The sequence below is a fragment of the Aotus nancymaae genome, unplaced genomic scaffold (assembly GCF_030222135.1).
Source record: "Aotus nancymaae isolate 86718 unplaced genomic scaffold, 86718_ANA_hifiasm-v0.15.2.pri h1tg000019l, whole genome shotgun sequence".
Lineage (NCBI taxonomy): Eukaryota > Metazoa > Chordata > Mammalia > Primates > Aotidae > Aotus > Aotus nancymaae.
This window is the reverse complement of record NW_026988431.1, coordinates 7,991,550-8,010,856: the sequence shown is the minus strand read 5'-3', so window position 1 is coordinate 8,010,856 and position 19,307 is coordinate 7,991,550. Positions and strand designations below refer to the sequence as shown.

General features: G+C 36.8%; 1 protein-coding gene and 1 pseudogene across 3 annotated transcripts in view; one reads left to right on the top strand and one right to left on the bottom strand.

Moving 5' to 3' along the window:
- Nucleotides 1-19,307, bottom strand: part of NGLY1 (N-glycanase 1) — a 62,757-nt gene that overhangs the window by 17,493 nt on the left and 25,957 nt on the right. For all 3 annotated transcript variants that reach the window (XM_012435560.3, XM_012435563.3, XM_012435561.3), the window contains exons 4-6: nt 17,902-18,067; nt 4,332-4,551; nt 2,107-2,228 (exon numbers count right to left, since the gene is read on the bottom strand). In XM_012435560.3, the coding sequence (XP_012290983.1) occupies nt 2,107-2,228; nt 4,332-4,551; nt 17,902-18,067 (508 nt within the window). The remainder of the gene's footprint in view (nt 1-2,106; nt 2,229-4,331; nt 4,552-17,901; nt 18,068-19,307) is intronic.
- On the top strand, nt 16,259-16,652 carry LOC105705633 (large ribosomal subunit protein eL32-like; annotated as a pseudogene).

Genomic DNA, 19,307 nt, shown 5'->3' with positions numbered 1-19,307 from the left:
ATATCTTTGTGGTGTTCTCTGTATTACCTGGAGTTGAATATTGTCCTGCCTTACTAGGTTGGGAAAGTTTTCCTGAATAATGTCCTAGAGAGTATTTTCCAACTTGGATTCATTCTCTTCGTCACATTCAGGTATACCTATCAAATGTAGATCAGGTCTTTTCATATAGTCCCATATTTCTTGGAGACTTTGCTCATTCCTTTTTATCCTTTTTTCTCTAATCTTGACTTCTTGTTTTATGTCATTAAGTTGGTCTTTGACCTCTGATATCCTTTCTTCTGCTTGATCAATTTGACTGTTAAAACTTGTGCATACTTTGCGAAGTTCTCGTGTTGTTTTTTTCAGCTCCATTAATTCACTTATATTCCTCTCTAAATTGTCTATTCTCATTAGCATTTCATCAAACCTTTTTTCAAAGTTCTTAGTTTCTTTGCATTGGGTTAGAACAAGTTTTTTTAATTCACAGAAGTTTCTTATCATCCACCTTCTGAAGCCTACTTCTGTTAATGGAATGCACTCGTTCTCCATCAGGCCTTGTTCCGTTGCTGATGAGGAACTGTGATCCCCTGTAGAGGGAGAGGCATTCTGATTTTGGGTATTCTCAGCCTTTTTATGCTGGTTTCTTCCCATCATTGTAAATTTAACCATCTTTGTGATTACAGACTTTCAAATTAGGTCTCTGAGTGGACGTCCAACTTGTTGATTCCCAGCGCCGAAATCTGAGCAATCCACTGTGCCAGCCAAAACAGCGGTGTTAAGATTGATGGTGCTTTTCTGCCCAGGAATCGCCGGTCTAGCTCCCTTCTTGAGTCCGTCCTTCAATCAGCTGAATAGGCGACTCTGTCTTCCCGGAGCTCCAAACAACATCGGCCAAAAGGGGACCCAGTTCTGCTCACTCTGCAACCAAGAACTGCCGTGCCGAGGCACCGGCAAAACCGCCGCGCCGGCCACAAGAGTTGCGCTGGAGACCCGTGGGGCTCCTCCGCTGGGAATCTCCTGGTCTGTGAGCAACAAAAATTCGTCTGAAAGTGTGGCATCCTCTCGTTCTCTGCACTTTCACTGGGAGCTACAATCCCAAGCTGCTAGTGATCAGCCATCTTGGATCTCTCTCCCCAATTTCGTATTTTTAGTAGAGGCTGCTATAATTCTTAAGAAGGTAGACGTATTGGACAGCAGCATAAAAAATATCACTCTGAGTTTACTATCATGAAGGAGTTAATACCACTTTTGAAACTTATAGTCTCTCTTTCTGGACTTTAAGAACCAGAACCAGCAGGAAGTCTAACAGAATCTCTGGTCAATACATGCTCTATATTTGATTTTAAGAGAACACTAACTACTAAGGGAAGGTTTCATTTAATTCTTTAGAAAAATGGAAAGACAAGGAAAACAACTTTTTAACATGTAGACCACACAAGTCATTTTTAAATAAGGATAACACAAATATCACATGACTTTTATTATATTATTTTGTATACTGTGATTTAAGTTTACTAAATCTTTTATAGTAATCCCTATAGCAATGAAGATTTTTTTTTTTGTATGGGTTTGAGTGAAACAATGAAGATTTCTATGGCACACGACATGTTTTCATCCATATATAAACAGCATCACTATAAATACTATGGTAAATTGCTAATAAAAGATATAAGACCTAGTGTTTGATAGATCAATACGGTGTTTACAGTTCACAATAATCTACTGGATATTTCATAATAGCTAAAAGAAAGTAATTCAAATGTTTCCAGCATAAAGACAAATATTTAAGATGGCAGATATCCCAATAATACTGATTTGCTCTGTAAAATTTATATAAATGTATTATTAAATTATCACAAGTATCCCCCAAATATGTGTATCTATTATGCATCAATAAAAATAAAATAAAGGGAAAAAAAAGAATATTTACAGTGCAAAAAGCACCAGGCACAGTGCTCGGTGTTCTATAAAACTCTTGTGATCCCTTCAAAAAACCTGGAAGGTTGGTATTATTACTGTTTTACACAAGGCAAATGGAAGGTCAGACTAACAACGCTGAAAAGTAACAGAGAATGATGGGGTCAGAACGTAAACCCAAATCTGTAAGCCTGCAAAGCCCTACTGTACCTGTGTAATCCCAAACATAGCGAGCTTCAAACCCTAAAGCTCGGCAGCACAGTGTAAAACAATTGGCCCACTCGCCACACCGTCCACATCTTGTTTCCAAAAGTTTCTCAGGGTTACCATATCTGGTTTGAAAAAAAAACAACTTTGATTTATTATCAAAATCAATATTTTTATGAGAAATTACATTACCTCTATGCTAAACAGAAATGTTTCTTAATTTGTTATTAAATATTGATTTAGGAATCTAGAATATATGAGGCACAGTGTTGGAATATTTGGTAAAAAATAATTAAACGGTAGTTCTGCTTTAGCAGTGTTCACAATCCTGAGAAAAGAAACGAACACAAATAATTTTAATATATGGCAGAATATGATTAAACAATACAACGGGTCAGATTTAGTGTTATGTGAAAGTGGCTGGGGAGGACAGCTTGTATTTGATCTGGGTTTTGAATAACACAAGCTTTGGACAGCAAAATCTCTAGGAAATTTGCCTAAAGCATTAGCACTAAAGTGGTGTAACTAGCTCACTGTATTTAAAAGGTAAACAACTTTAACAAATTACTCAACAAAAATTTTAGCTTAGTTTAATTCAATTTTATCTAAAATATTATTTTTCTAACAATCATTTTGATAAAAATTTTACTCTTTTGAAGTATTTAAAGGTGGCTGCTAATTTGGAAGTTGTTTTTTGGGATTTATTTGTAACACTCTTTTCAGAAGTTACTCCAATTATAAAATTAGCAGGCAATTTGAGAACACTACATTTTGTATTTTGTGTTGAGATGGGTTTTGAACTGATACAGCTGAACAGGAAAAGTGCGGTAGCTGAGCAGAGAGGTCAGCCACACACTTTGGAAGGAAAGCAAACAGTGGCATAAATGAATGGGCTCTGTAATGACAAGTCTGTTAAGCAGAGGCTTAACAAAGCATTTAAGCTAAATAAAATGAATTTAGAAGTTAGGTAATTAAATAATTTTTTATTTTGAGATTGAGTCTCACTCTGTAGCCCAGGCTGGAGTGCAGTGGCACAATCTCAGCCCACTGCAACCTCTGCCTCCCAGGTTCAAGAGATCCCCCTGCCTCAGCCTCCTGAGTAGCTGGGACTACAAGCATGTACCACAAAGCCTGGCTAATTTCTATATTTTTAGTAGAGATGGGAGTTTCACTATGTTGGCCAGGGTGGTCTCGAACTCTTGACCTTGTGATCTGCCCACCCTAGCCTCCCAAAGTGCTGGGATTAGAGGCATGAGCCACCTCTCCCGGCCAATAATTTTTAAAAGTTGTAAGTTTACATTACGGAGGTAGAATTAGAGCATCCTATGCTTCTACTTTCTATGTATACTACTGGTGTATACAAATCAACAAACCAGATTAGCTTCTAATTAACAGTGTTCATCATCCCAGCCCCATATAGGGAAGAGCTAGAGGTTAAAACAAGCACATGATTAGAAACTATGTCCCTAAGCTAAAAAAAATTAGATATTTTTAAAACGTGGTATCTTTTCTTGACTGATAATACAACCAAACTTTATAAGCAACATCAATTCAGAAAATCTGACAACAGGCTTATAAATTAAATAATGGAAATTAATTTAAAATTTAAAATTTCTTTAGTTTAAAATTTAGAGATATGAGGAGTAGGTAAGACTGGGCACGGGAAGCACCTAATTAAACTTCTGTGTTTAAAAAGAAAATAATATAATCATACTGAAGTATACTTTTACTTTCTATATTATCATCGGATGATTATTTTAAACATATAATTGTATTTACTCTCACAATAATCAGCATTATTATCATTATTATTAGTTATAGGACAGCTAAAAATTAGGTATTAAAAACGAATAACAAGATTTATAGCATTAAACATGTATGACTATACTCAAGTTATACTTTAGAACAAGAGACAACGAATTTCTTAAAACAGACAGATGGTGACTATTTCAGACTTCGTGGGTCCTATCATTTCTGTCATCATTATTCAATTCTGCTGTTGCAGCATAAAAACAGATTATAAGCAAATGAATCAGCATGGTTATGTTCTAATAAAACTTTACTTACAAACAGGATGTCGGCTGGATTTCAGTCAGTTTGCTTACCTGTGTTTTAGAGGAATATATTTCTGATAATTAAAAGAAATATTTAAAAGTTCATTTAGTAAAAATTCACTTCTAACTATTTCACTAAGAGATTGCTCTGACTTTACTGTCCAGGACACCCACCTTGGGAATCGATTGCTAAACTGGCAGGCATCGCAGTAATGATCTTCCACACTGTTTGCACCCCACTTCAGCTCATCATCATTGGGCAGTAATCTATCTCTGGACCTAGTCTGTCCACCACATTTGCTGCACAAAATGTTATTCACCCAGTGAAAAAATTCTTCCTTAAACCAGTGCAAAAGCTCCAGCAAAAGAAAATCCTCATCACTTATATTAGTACCTGAGAAATTAAGAGAGAAACAAGTAAGATCTAAAGCTGACAAAATCTAAAAATATCCACACATATTTATTCTCAAATATGAACCTGAGAAGTATGAAAATGCAAGATGATTTTAGAGGTTTTCACTAATAAGAGGCAAGAAGAAACTGTGAGTTCATTGTGCACTAGGCTGAAATACAATGACATGTATAACTGCACATCAAAAACAGTAGAATGTTTACCACTTTATATTCTCTAACTGATATTATGCATTAACAAGTGAGCTGAACGCAATGATCTCTTAGGGAACGATAGTCAGTTTGGAATTGATCCTGAAGGACAAGGGAGGTAGAAACATAAATCTGATTTTGAAAAACATTTAAAAATGGGATACATTAAATTTGCTATCAGATATATACACAAGTAAACATGAAACAATCACAAAAGGCAGAAATCACAGAATTCCAGATATTTAAAAAATCATACTATTAGCTTTTCTATTAGGGCTTCAACTGTACGATATAATCTATCCATGTATACTCATTCCCAAACACATAATGTTAAAATCTAATGAACCTTGATGTTGGTCATAGGCATTTGATATATTATACTTTGTTCTTGTATTTATGTTTGATGTATTTCAAAACAAAAAACTATAGAAGAAAAACTACAGAGAACATAAAAAGGCCAGAAATATTAATGTTCCCAGAGGGAAAACTCCCTATTTTTAAAGTTGTTAACCTTCCACAAATTAATCTATAATTTAACATAATCCCAATTAAAATTATAAAATATTTTTTCATAAAATTTGACAAGCTAGTCAGGCGCAGTGGCTCACACCTATAATCCCAGAACTTTGGGAGGCCAAGACGGGCAGACCACCTGAGGTTAGCAGTTCGAGACCAACCTGGCCAACATAGTGAAACTTCATCTCTACTAAACACTACAAAAATTATCTGGGCATGGTGGTGGGTGCCTATAATCCCAGCTACTTGGGAGGCTGAGGCAGGAGAGTCACTTGAACCTGGGAGGTGGAGGCTGCAGTGAGCCAAGGTTGTGCCACTGCATCCAGCCTGGGTAACAGAGCAAAACGCCATCCCCTAACCAAAAAAAAAAAAAAAAAAAAAAAATTGACAAGCTAACTACAAAATCCCACGTGAAAGAGAAAATACACAAAATAGCCAACACAACTTTGAATAAGAATCATGAGGTAAATTTGCCGACAGTGTGTCAAGATGCATTATAAAACTCTCATAATCAAAACATTGTGATGTTAGTGAAGAGTAATAAACAGATCAATGAAACAAATGAAAGAGTCTTGAAAGACAGATTTCTAAGCAAATGCACAGTATTTAATAAAGTTAGCATTTCAAAGCAGCTCTAACAGGATGGACTGTTCTATAAATGATATTGGGACAAATAGCTATCTAAGTATCAGATCCCTACTACACTTCATTAAAAAAAAAATCTATCTCTCTGGAATACTGTAAAAGTAGTAATAGAAGTTTATAGGTGAATATGTTTGTTTTTGACATTGGGTTAGGGAAGGTCTTCTTAAGCAAGATTTAAACTATAAAATCAATAACGACAAAAAATATATAAACTTTTGAACTTCAGAAGCTACTCTAAAGAACCCTGGGAGGAAAAAATTGAACATGTCTAACAAAGAAAGGATAAATTTCTAAATACATAAAGAACTTCTACAAATCAGTCGAACATTAAGAAACTCATTAGAAAAATTCACCAAGTCCACAAAAGAAATTCAACACTTTCGTTACATGGAAACAAATACTCTTAGACACTTCTAGTATAAATTGGAAGGCAATTTGGCAGGATCCATTATAGTATAAAAGTATTACACATACTTGACATTTCGGTATCTATCCAAGAGGAACACTTGTGGATGTGTGCCAGGAGATATGCTTTACAAGAATCTCCACTGTGGTAGCATTTAGAACAGAGAAAATGGAAACAACCTCTATGTCCATCAGTAGAAAATTGTATAAATAATAGTGTATGTATAATCAAAAACACTATGGAGTTAAAAAGATGTCCATCAATAGGGGATTATATAAATAATAGTATATGTACCATCAAAAACTATGGAGTTAAAAAGATGTCCAACACACATTTGCAAATGAAAAACACCAAGGAGCTGAATGTACGTGAGATGATAAATTTTATGTAAACCTCACACAACTTAAACTATTTTTATAGATAATTATTTACAGGTATGAATACCCAGGACAAGACATGAAAAGGAACAGAACTGAATGGCAGGGAGAGTCTGGTCTTTCCCATATAATATGAAAGTTTTCCAACAGGAAGATATTCATGAATTAGTTAGATCAAAAACAAAGTTTTAGAAACAGAGGACTGTCATTCTCCTCCTCAGTCTAGTACCTACCATGCAGCAGTTAGAGTGGTCTTTTTAAAAGCACAGGCCAGATTATACGATGTAAAAAACCCTCCAATGGGTTTCCATCTTGTTGAGAATAAAATTCAAAGTCCTAACTCTTGTTCTTTCAGCTGCCCCCTGTGGTAGGCTAAAAACTCAAAAGATATCCATTTCCTAATCACTATAGCCTATGAATGTAGTTACCTTATGTGGCAAAAAAAAGAAAGATCTTTGCAAATGTTATGAAGTTAAGGATCTTTAGATGGGGAGATTATCCTGGAATATCTGGATAAATGCAATCACAAGTAACCTCTTAAGAAGGAAGTAAATGGAGATTTTACACAGAGTCGACAGTGTGAAGATGCAACAGAGAGAGATTTGAAGATGCTGACTTTAAAGACAGGACTGATACAGCCGCAAGCCAAGGACTGCCAGCAGCCACCACTTTCTCCCCTCCAAAAGGAGCATGGCTCTTGGGACACTTTGATTTCCACCTGTGATAATAATTTTGGACTTCTGCCTTCTGAAACTTTAAGAATAAATTCTTTTTATTTCACCAAGTTTGCGGTAATTTGTTATGGCAGCTCCAGAAATCTTAAATACCCTCTTACCTCTCTGACCTCACACCCTATCTCCTCCTGTCTTGTTCACTGGCTATAGCCACCATGCTCTCCCTGCCATCTCTTAAACTTGCTGACCTCACTCCCACCTCAGAAGGCCTTTGCAGTTGCTCATGACTTCTACCTAAAAGGGAAATCATTGCTTTTTGGAAAAGCCATCCCTAACAATCCTATATCAAACAGCATTTAACTAGTCACTCACTCTTTGTTGTTATCCCACTGGTCTTCCTAGCACTTTTTGCGCACGTGCACGTGCATATGTGTGTGTGTGTCTCTCTCTCTCCCCATAATGGTAGGTGCTTATTGTTCACTGCTATATCCCCAACACTTACTGTTTGCTTGTTATACACTAGATGCTTAGTAAATATTTGAATGATGAAGGGACTGAACAAACATGCCTCAGAATATTTCTTAGGATTGTTAATTGTTCACCAAATAGTCATCAAGACCAAGAGGAAGGGAAAGGAAAACAGCACATTTGTACTTCTATGTTACATACTCCAGGTGTAAATCAGTGTGTTTCCAGCTAGAAATATGACTATCAAACAGTAACACCCAATTAAGGGTCAATGTTCTTCATTTAAGCAATATCCTTCACTAGGGGCTCAGAGAAATAAAAGTAGATTGCTGTATAAGAGCTCAGAAGTCTCACAGATATGGAAGTTAAACAGTAGTCTGACTTAGATGCTAAATTCTGTGAAGACAATATTTGGGGTTTATTTCAAAAATGTAATTAAGAATTTACATTTCTAAAGTTAGCTTCTTCAAAAATACCATATAAATGTAGATTTCTAGTAACTTATAAGTGACAAAATAAAATCAACAAGTTTAAGCCCTAACTCCGTCCTCTGAAAACCTCTTCAATATACAAAAGAAATAAGAAAATGGGTAAAAACATCAGTAGAGGTAGCCTCATCTATGTTCTCCATCTCATATCTTCATACACAATTTAGTAGGCTACCATATATTTTGTTTCCACTTTTCAAAAATGGGTTCTTCCTCCTCCAAAAAGGTGTTTTACCAGTATCTGGAACATGTAATCATGACAAACCTTCAGTCTACCAGGCCAAAGCTATCAAACCATGCTTCTCTCTCATTCAGCAGTGCCACAAGGTCCCTATTGCTGCATCAAACCAAAACATTTTCCCCAGTTCATAGACCCAGAACATGATTTTGTCTGGAAAGGAAAAAACAGTCCAATGCGTTAATGAAGAAAAATCACCAACCTGGCCAGTGGGGGCTTTGTCATCATCTCAGTGCCATTCGCTCACTGGGGCAGAAACGGATGGTGGCCATATAGTATCCACTTGCCACTTAATTTTCATTTATAGAATTTCAATTTTGGAGGGATGACAATGTACCAGCTAAAAACCCTACAGATCCCAACTTCCCTTGTGGCTAAATGACTAACCTTCATGTGACTACTAGAAGACTACTTCAAGAGAAGAAGCTCAAATTAGAGATAAAGCCTTTATGCTTTTTCTCCATTTCTTCTTCCTGATGCTTGGTCTGCAAATGTAATGGCTGGAGCTGCAGCAGCCGTTTTGGACTATGAGATAATGTAAAAGATGAAAAACGTACATCAGAGCCAAAAGACAGATGGCACCTATGTCTTTGATGATAGCTCACCATTAGCACCACATTGATTACCTCCGTAATTTCTTACATGAGAAAATAATCTCTAAGCCACCAGTCATTTTACTCATAGCACGACCTAACCCTAATTAATATACTCATTATGCCTATCAAACCACTTATTTCATTATATGTTTAAGTTTCCTTCACTTGTTATTCTTCCTCTTCCCATATCCTGTTGTGTTTCTAAAATATCGCCATCCGACAGAATTTTCAGCAATAATGGAAATAATTCCTATTTCTATTGCCCAGTGGGGTGGCCACTAACCACTTGTGGTTGAGCATCTGAAACGTGCTGAATTTGACTGAAGAACTTGATTTTTCATCTCACTTAATTTAAATGTAAATATCCACATGTGGCTAGGGCTACATTGTTTTCGAGAACCTCTGTAATCCTACCTCTCCACCCTGTCCTCTCAATTTTAGCAATCTCATTTACTTGCATGGCTTTACCTATCATCCTAAAGTGTACTTCAAGCTTGACTACTTATCAAAGTTCCAGGCCTATGTTTTCACTTGGCAGTCCAGATAGTAGGCACCTCAACTCACTCTTCCTTTCCCTTCAAAACCTGTTTCTACTGACTCCCTGAATTTCCTGTTGCCTAGATTCAAAGTTACTCAGTCATCTTTGGCATCTTCTTTGTATATACATGATGCCTTATCCTATCAACTGCAAATACCACATATTCTATAACCCTAACAACTTTCATATACATCTTCTCCCTTGTAATCTCAACCTTTGTTCACCCTCTTATTCCTCTTCTGTAAATTTGATTACTATTGTGTTTTAACTTTTCTCTCCTTGCACTCCTTTGATTTTAATTCATTTTATAAGCTATTATTAATCTTCCTTAAATATAGTTTAATGCCACTCACTCTAAGCTTCAATAGTTAATCCTGCTGAATTACCTATTCAAGAACACCTGATTTCCCTGAGAAATCATTTCCTGCTTTCTGATGAAGGTTATATAATAGTTCTGTTATATGTTCAGTTATAGTAACAATATAACATTAGTCTTTTGACCAAGACGTGTTTCTTTTGAATTTCTTTGGACTTTACTATTTCAAACCTTATTAAAAATATGCTTTGTTTCATTTTACCACTAATTCTTTTTGAAAACAGTTAAAAATGAACTCAGTATACACTGCTCTGTCTGAAATTCAATGTCAGCTAAAATATGGTTTCAGCCTACTTGATCTTCCACTGCTTTATATACACCCTACGCTTCACACAGTCTAACTGTATTATTCATTGTTCCCAAATAGAGCCTGTCCTTCTCTGTCTCTATGCATGTTGATCACTACACTTGGAAGAAAATGCTCTAACCCTGTCTTTGCATGTACTTTGACATATTAGGTTATAAATCCTACTCATCCTTCATGGCCTTTAAAAAAAAAAGCCCAATCTTTTACAGATTTTTATAATTTTCACTACTAATCTGCTGTGTCCTTTCTTTCCTATTTTAGTTAAAACTTTTTAAGTGTGAAAGTATACATAGATCTTAAAAGTCATACTCCAATGCGATGAAGTTATTGATAGTTATCTTCTCCCTATTTTCCAAATTTTCCACAACCCATATAGTATCTTTATAAGTAGTAAGAAAAAATGCTGGAGCAAATGTCAGCAGGGAACATCAGCAGATTTTTATGGGAAACGGCCTTTAAGTCTTAGCTAATGGACTTGAAGGATTCTTGGTCCATTGATAAGATCATTCCCACTGTGAGGACAGATGGACAAATGCATCAGCATAAACACAGCATTCACCTAACCAATGCACTTTATTGTAGATTCTTGTTCCTCGAGCAATTTCCTAGTTATTTGCCTAGAGAGAAAGAATATGATGGACACAAACAGGAACATTCTGTGTCTATGCTATTTCTCACCGCAATTTATTCACTTAGCAACATACTATTTTAAAAATTATACTTCATACATTATATTTGTTGGACTCTGCTTTACACTCAGTTGATCTGTATTTTTTTTTTTAAAGACAAGAGTCTTACTCTGTCACCCAGGCTAGAGTGCAATGGCACGATTTCCGCTCACTGCAACCTCTGCCTCCTGGGTTCAAGCAATTCTCCTGCCACAGCCTCCCGAGTAGCTGGGATTACAGGTGTCTGCCACCACGACCAGCTAACTGATCTGTATATTTTAATTTTTGTCTTCTATTCGGCTGTCTAAGGCAAGACTATATTATTATACTGTCTCTCCCCTGCAAAAGTTCCCTGTTAATTCCAAAATCTGTGCTGTATCTGAGTGACTGATCTTGCTGAATGACTCTGGTCCGATGCATGTTTTGTCTCTTCAGACTGTTTTTTTTTTTTTTTTTTGAGTCATTTGAATCATTTGTGTTCGAGTCATTGGCTGAGCCCAATGATTCAAACACACAACATGTTCAGTAAGTACCTGATAAAGAGGCATTTCTATAAGGCATCATATAAAGGAGCACAGTACTTTGAAGCTGGACAGGGCCTGTATAATCACATATTAATAAGCATTCTTATTTTACACACAGAAAAAAGACTGTTATACAAGAAAAGAAGTACTGTCTCAAGTTTAGCAGGCCTGTAGTAGAAGTAAATCTAAGGCTCAAGCCAGTCATCAAAAATTTAACAATGCATAGTATAACACTTTTAAAAAGACAAAAATCGGCCGGGTGTGGTGGCTCATGCTTCTAATCCTAGCACTTTGGGAGGCCAAGGCTGGTGGATGCCTGAGGTCAGCAGTTCAAGACCAGCCTGGGCAACACAGTGAAACCCCATCTCTACTAAAAATGCAAAAAAAATCAGCCAGGCATAGCAGTAAGTGCCTGCAGTCCCAGCTAGTTGGGAGGCTGAGGCAAGAAAATTGTTAGAACCTGGGAGGCAGAGGTTGCAGTGAGCTGAGACTGAGCCACCACACTCCAGCCTAGACAACAGAGTGAGACTCTGTCTGTAAAAATAGAGACAAAAATACAACGAATAGCAAAATATATAAATGACATATGTGAAAACTGATCAAATGGTTAAAAGAGAGAGAGAGAGAGAGAGAGACACACACACACACACACACACACACACACACACACAGTTAAGCCTTCAGAGGGATTTCTGATTTCAGCTTCCAGTTTCTACAAAGCAGAGGTCAACACTCCCACCTTTAAAACAATAAAAAGCTGAACTGCAATCAATGACTTTTCTTGGACCCATTAGATAACTGAGGTCACAGAGTGAACCATCACCCCAACACCCAAAAAGATAGATACAGAGAATCACAGCCAAAATCTGCTTACATGTAACAGAAATCACTAGAGCCATACACACTGGTAAGGACATTTAAATAGCAATTTTGACAAACTGCTGGAAGCTAAGTACGGACTATTTTGGGAATAAGAAATTCAGTCTTGGGAGAGGTCCCCACACTTTTGTGCATTTTACCTGCAGGAAGCCCAGCAGGTTTTCACAATGAAGAACCAAGAAAAATCCCTTTGTGGCTCTAGGAAACAGGGAAAGACTAACAATTGTAAGGTATACATACCCAGAGTGCTCAACTAATGCCTACTCTCCAGGGAAAAAGATTTTATCAGTCTTCTCTGAACTGGGGGAAGGACATATATTTCCCTGACTCCAGCCGCTTGTAGCCTTCCTATCTCACCTATGTGGGTAAAAAGGCTAACAAACACTTGTGAAATGCACAGGCCCAGAGACATAGGCCCACTAAAACCCTGAGATTTAATCAAAAGATTATAGAACTTTCTCCTTGATAACTTATCATCACACCAATGGGGCTCCAGTATAATAACAATGGATTGCAACTAAATGAACAACAAGCAAGATAAATGCAGACTCTAAGGAGGAGCTCTTAGGGAAGCCTAAAGACAATGAGGGAGACAACGAGGGAGCCAATGAGAACACTGGAGGAATTTACCTATGACTATAGCAAACATCAAAACAACTCTAGTTAGATTAATTCCTAGCTAGATTAGCATAAAACCTCATATGAAAGGACTGTTTACCTCAGTTCCTATTATTCAATACATCAGGCCCAGCTTTTAACAAAAAATTTCAAGGCATATTGAGAGGTGAAAAAAAAATCAGTCTGAAGAGACAAAGCATGCATCAGATCAGAGCCATTCAGCAAGATCAGTCACTGAGATACAGCAAAGATTTTGGAATTAACAGGGAACTTTAAATATGATTACTAAATTAGGGGCTTTAATGGAAAAGATAGACAACATGTAAGAACTGATGTATAGTATAAGCAGAAAGATGGAAAATTTTTAACACGAAAATCTAAAGGAAATGCTAGAAATCAAAAACATTGTAACAGTAATGAGGTCTGCCTTTGATGGGCTCACCAGTATACTCGACATAGCTAAAGGAAAAAAGTTGGTGAGCTTGAAGATAGGTTAATGGAAACTTTCCAAACTGAAATTCAAAGAGAAAAGGCCAGAACAAAAGAACAGAACATTCTAGAACTGTGGGAAAATTTCAAAATGGAATGGAACACCTAAGAACTGTGGCAAATTGAGTCGCAGAGCTACATGAAGGTAAAGTAAAATATACGTTGGGACATCAGAAAGAAAAGAGAGAAGGAAGTAGATAAAATATTTAAGTAATAACGTCTGATAATTTTCTAAAATGAATGCAACATCAAACCACAGATCCAGAAAGCTCAAAGAACACCAAGCAGGACTGAATACCAAAAATTCTTTAACTAGGTAATACTGTATTCAAACTGCAGAAAACCAAAGACAGAGAAAAATCTTGAATAAGGCATAAGTATAGAAAGTACAGCAGATGGGCCGGGCGCGGTGGCTCACACCTGTAATCCCAGCACTTTGGGAGGCCGAGGCGGGCGGATCACGAGGTCAAGATATTGAGGCCATCCTGGCCAACATAGTGAAACCCCGTCTCTACTAAAATACAAAAATAAGCTGGGCGTGGTGGTCGGCGCCTGTAGTCCCAGCTACTCAGGAAGCTGAATCAGGAGAATTGCTGGAAGCCGGGAGGTGGAGGTTGCAGTGCGCCAAGATCGGGCCACTGCACTCCAGCCTGGCGCTGGCACTTGGCAAAAGAGCAAGACTCTGTCTCAAAAAAAAAAAAGAAAAGAAAAGAAAATACAGCAGACTTTTCATCAGAAACAATGCAAATAAGAAGATAAAGTGAGATACTTAAAGTTTTGAAGAAAAAACCCACCTACCTAGAATTCCATATCCCAGTAATACTGTCTTTTAAAAGTGAAGGAGAAGTACTTTCTCAGGCAAACAACAACTGAGGGAATTCACCTCCAGCAGACATGCCATAAAAGGAATGTATTACAAGAAGTTCTTCAGGGAAAGGGGAAATGATATAGGACAGAAACCCAGATCTACATAAAGAAAGAAAGAGCATCAGAAAAGAATAAATAAAAGTAAAATGAAATATTGTATTTTTCTTATTCTTTCTTAATCTAAAAAATAACTTTAAATAAAAACAATAGCAATGTGTTGGGTGATTACCATATATGGATAGGTAAATGAATGACAATGATGTCCAAGGGACAGGAGGAAAGAATTGGAACAATTCTGTTAAAAGGTATCTGCAACCATACATGAAGCCCTATAGTGTTTTTAAAGGTGGACTTAGATTAATTTAAAATGCTTATTATAAACTAGGGGAACTACAAAAAAAAAATTTAAACAACGCCCCATGAAATACAGCATTAAAAAATGACTTCTGGGACAAAAACCAATTACATAAAAATTCAAAGTAAATAATATAGTTGGAAAAAATTAACCGAAATCTTAAGACCATTAATAATAACAATAACAAATAATTACTCGGTGAAGAACTAGGCAGGTATTATTCTGACTTGTTTAAATATATTATTTCATTTATTTCTAAAAATTATCACATTTCTGCATGAAGAAATTGAGTCATAGAGATTAAATTGCTTGCTCAGTGATGCACAGTAAGTAGAAGAGCTGAATTTATACAAAGATTTGTATACATTTGGCTCCAAAACCTACTCTTAATCAATAAATAATGTCTTTCTACTAATAAAAGTGAGTCGGGCTGGGCACGGTGGCTCAAGCCTGTAATCCCAGCACTTTGGGAGGCTGAGGCAAGCGAATCACAAGGTCAAGACATCAAGACTATCCTGACCAACATGGTAAAACCCATCTCTACTAAAAATTCAAAAATTAGCCAGGCATGGTGGCATGTGACTGTAGTCCCAGCTACTGGGGAAACTGAGGCAAGAGAATCGCTTAGGCAAAGGTTGCAGTGAGCAAAGATCACGCCACTGCACTCTAGCCTGGTGACAGAGCAAGACTCCGTCTCAAAAAAAAAAAAAAAGAGTCAATGGTCTAATCATATGGATTAATTCTGAATATGGTCTCTGTTAGAATCACATTAAAATTCACTAATTCAAATTCACTAATGATGCTATCATATATTCTGTGGGCTAACAGTCTACTTTACCTAAAAATATTTACATACCAATGATTAAACTGCAAATACATATTCAGTTAAAAAAAAAAGTTTTTAAAAAGAATGTTCAAAAGAATAAACATTTCTCCAAAGAAGATATTCAAATTATCAGTAAACACATGAAAAAATGCTCAGTATCATGAATTAGGAATGCAAATCAAAACTACAGTGACATACAATTTCATTTCCATTAGGATGGCTACTATTGAAAAATGAGAAAATAGCAAGTGTTGGTAAGAACGTGGAGAAATTAGAATACTTGTGCACTGTTAGCGGGAATGTGAGATGGTACAGGCACTGTGGAAAACTATGGTGGTTCTTCAAAAAATTAAAAATAGAATTGTCGTAAGATCCAGCAATAAGATTTCACTTCTGGGTGTATACCAAAAATAATTGAAACCAGGATTTCACAGTAAAGTATGTGCACACCTATGTACATACATAGCAAGGTTATTCACAATAGCTAAAACATTGAAACAACCCAAGTATCCATGAATGAATGAAAGGAGATGCAAAATGTGGCATACACATACAGTAGCATATTATTCCGCCTTAAAAGGAAGGCAGCTCTCTCTTCCACCAGGCTGCCTAGGAAGGTGGCAGCCATCTCCTCCTTGGCATCATGGCCACCCTCAGACCTCTTGTAAGCCCAAGATTGTCGAAAAGAGAACCCAGAAGTTCATCTGACACCAGTCTGACTGATATGGCAAAATTAAGCATAACTGGCAGAAACCCAGAGATATTGACAACAGGGTTCATAGAGGGTTCAAAGACCAGATCTTGATGCCCAACATTGGTTATGGGAGCAATAAAAAACAAAGCACATGTTGCCCAGTGGCTTCCAGAAGTTCCTGGTCCACAACATCAAGGAGCTGGAAGTGCTACTGATATGCTGTGCTGAGATTGCTCACAATGTTTCCTCTAAGAACTGCAAAGCTATCATGGAAAGAGCCGCCCAGTTGGCCATCAGAATCACCAACCCCAATACGAGGCTGCAAAGTGAAAAATATGAGTAGACAGCTCATGTGCATGTTTTGTGTTTAAATAAACCTGTAAAAACTGCCAAAAAAAAAAAAGAAGGAAATTCTGCAATATGTTACAACCTGGATATATTAGTTTATTCTTATACTGCTATGAAGAAATACCTGAAACTGGGAAATTTATAAAGAGGTTTAACTGGCTCACAGTTCTGCATGCCTGGGGAGGCCTCACAAAACTTACAATCATGGCAGAAGGCATCTATTCACAGGGCAGCAGGAGAGAGAATGACTGCAAGTAGGAGAAATGCCAGATGCTTATAAAACCATCAGATGTCATGAGACTCACTCATTATTACAAGGGCAGTCGGGGGGGTAAACCACCCCCATGATTCAATTACCTCCAGTTGGTTCCACAATTGACATGTGGGTCCCACCCTTGACACTTGGAGATTATGAGGATTACAATTCAAGGTCAGATTTGGGTGGGGACATGAAGCCAAACCATTATCTCTGGATGAAAGACATCCAGTGATGAAAGATATCACCAAAAGACAAATACTGTATGATTCCACTTATATGAGATAGAATAGTCAAAATCACAGCGAAAAAGTAGAATAATGGTTGCTGGAAGCTGGGGAAGGGTTATTATTTAATAAGTATAGTGTTTCGGGAATACAAGTTAAAAAAAGCTATAGATGTTGGTAACGGCTGAACATTATGACTATATTTAATAACACTGAATTATACACTTAAAAATGGGTAAGATGATAAATTTTGTTAGATGTATTTTACCTCAATTTAAAAATTGAAAAAAGGTATCTGAGTCACAGCACTAAAAAAAAAAAAAAAATTGAAAAAAGGTAATATGTGTCCATGAGGTATATGCAATAAAATTATACTATTATTGTACTTCTTAAAAATTCAAATTGAAATAGGTTAAATATTTATAATGCATAACATTGTAAACAATGTAAAAGAGCAAAAGGTATTACAACTGTCCCTTAGTACATGCCAGGGATTGGTTCCAGGACCCCCACCTATACCAGAATCCACACATACTCATGTCCTACATTCAGTACTGCAGAACCCATGTATATAAAAAGCTGACTCTCCGTATATGGAGGTTTTGCATCCTGTGAATCCATATTTGGTTTAAAAGAATCCACATATAAGTGGACCCATGCAGTTAAAACCCGTGTTGTTCAAGGATCAGCTGTATTTCAGTATTTCTATTTATTTAGCAATGATTTACATTTAGCAATAAGTGATTATGTAAAGCTACTACCTTTATCCAATTTTCTAGCTCTTGATAACTTTTCTTGTGATTTCCTTTTTAGTTCTTCGACTGGAATACAAGCCAACGCTTTCTCCTGAAGAGCAGGATTTTCATAGACCAGCACATGTTGAATGTTGGACTGAAGAACTGCTAGAATGGCTGAATCAGCAGTAACCTAATAGGAAAAAAAATACTGAAATTAACTTTTCACTATATGCTACAAAAATAATATATAATAAAAAACACTATAGTTTTATGGTTTTACAGATAGAAGGGAATGTATAGATTCACTTAAATACAATAATTATACCCACAACCTTTATAACATTACTATTAGGAGACAGCTACATCGGTGTCAGAGCCTAAGAACTATTTTTTTTTAACCTTTGTATATACTATTGAGGATATATTTAAACAAGGATATGCAGAATTCTTGAATACAAGCATAAATCAATACAGCGCTCTGATCTATGTGTCCAATGGCCCCTTTCACTTTAAGTCCCTGTGATGTACAACATTAGCAAAAGAGGCGTGCTTTTAAATGAATTGGGAATTTTGAAAAATTCCTGAAAGAGAAAAGGCAAATATGAAAGGACTAAAGGAAGAAACCATGGCAATATACCCTCTAGAGAGGGTGGTGATGAAAAAAAAGTTTCCAGAATAATCCCCAAGGGCAGAGAAGCCAAAGGATCTACAGAATAGGAAATGTCCTTGGAGCAAGCATTAGGGAGAGTGGTTGGACTCTGGAGGAACAGTTAATTATTTTGGCTTCTCCCTCCTTGTCACCTTATCAACAAAGAGGTATGCTTCTGAGCTGTGAGTGTTCATGCTCAGAGTCCCAAATGAAAAGGGGAGTAACCATGCTCAGAATTGATGTCTCTGGCACATTCCACTGTTCAGCATGTACTGCCCTTCCCCACAGTTGTCAGAAGCAAATGCAGTATTCACACATAAGCTGGCAGGATCTCTCAAATGCATATGGATCTATGACAACTGTGGAGGAGATGCATTAGAATCAGTATCAGAAGAACTAATCCTGTAGCAAGGACAGCAAATACAGAAAAAAACAAAAAATGTTTCAATAGTATACTATATTCAGAGAAAGACTCAACTATAGATCTCAGATATAAATATGTAAACATTAAAATAAAGAAGCAGCCAGGCACTTTGGAAGACCAAGCTGGCATGACTGCTTGAGTCGAGAGTTCTAGACCAACCTGGGCAATACAGCAAGATCCTATCTCTTAAAAAAAAATTTTTTTTTTTAAGTAGCTGGGCATAGTATTGTGTGCCTATAGTCCCAGCTACTCAGAAGGGTGAGGTGGGAAGAACGCTTGAGCCCAGGAGGTCAAGGCTACAGTGAGCTGTGATTTCACCACTGCACTCCAGCCTGGGAGCTGTGGTCTCAAAAATAA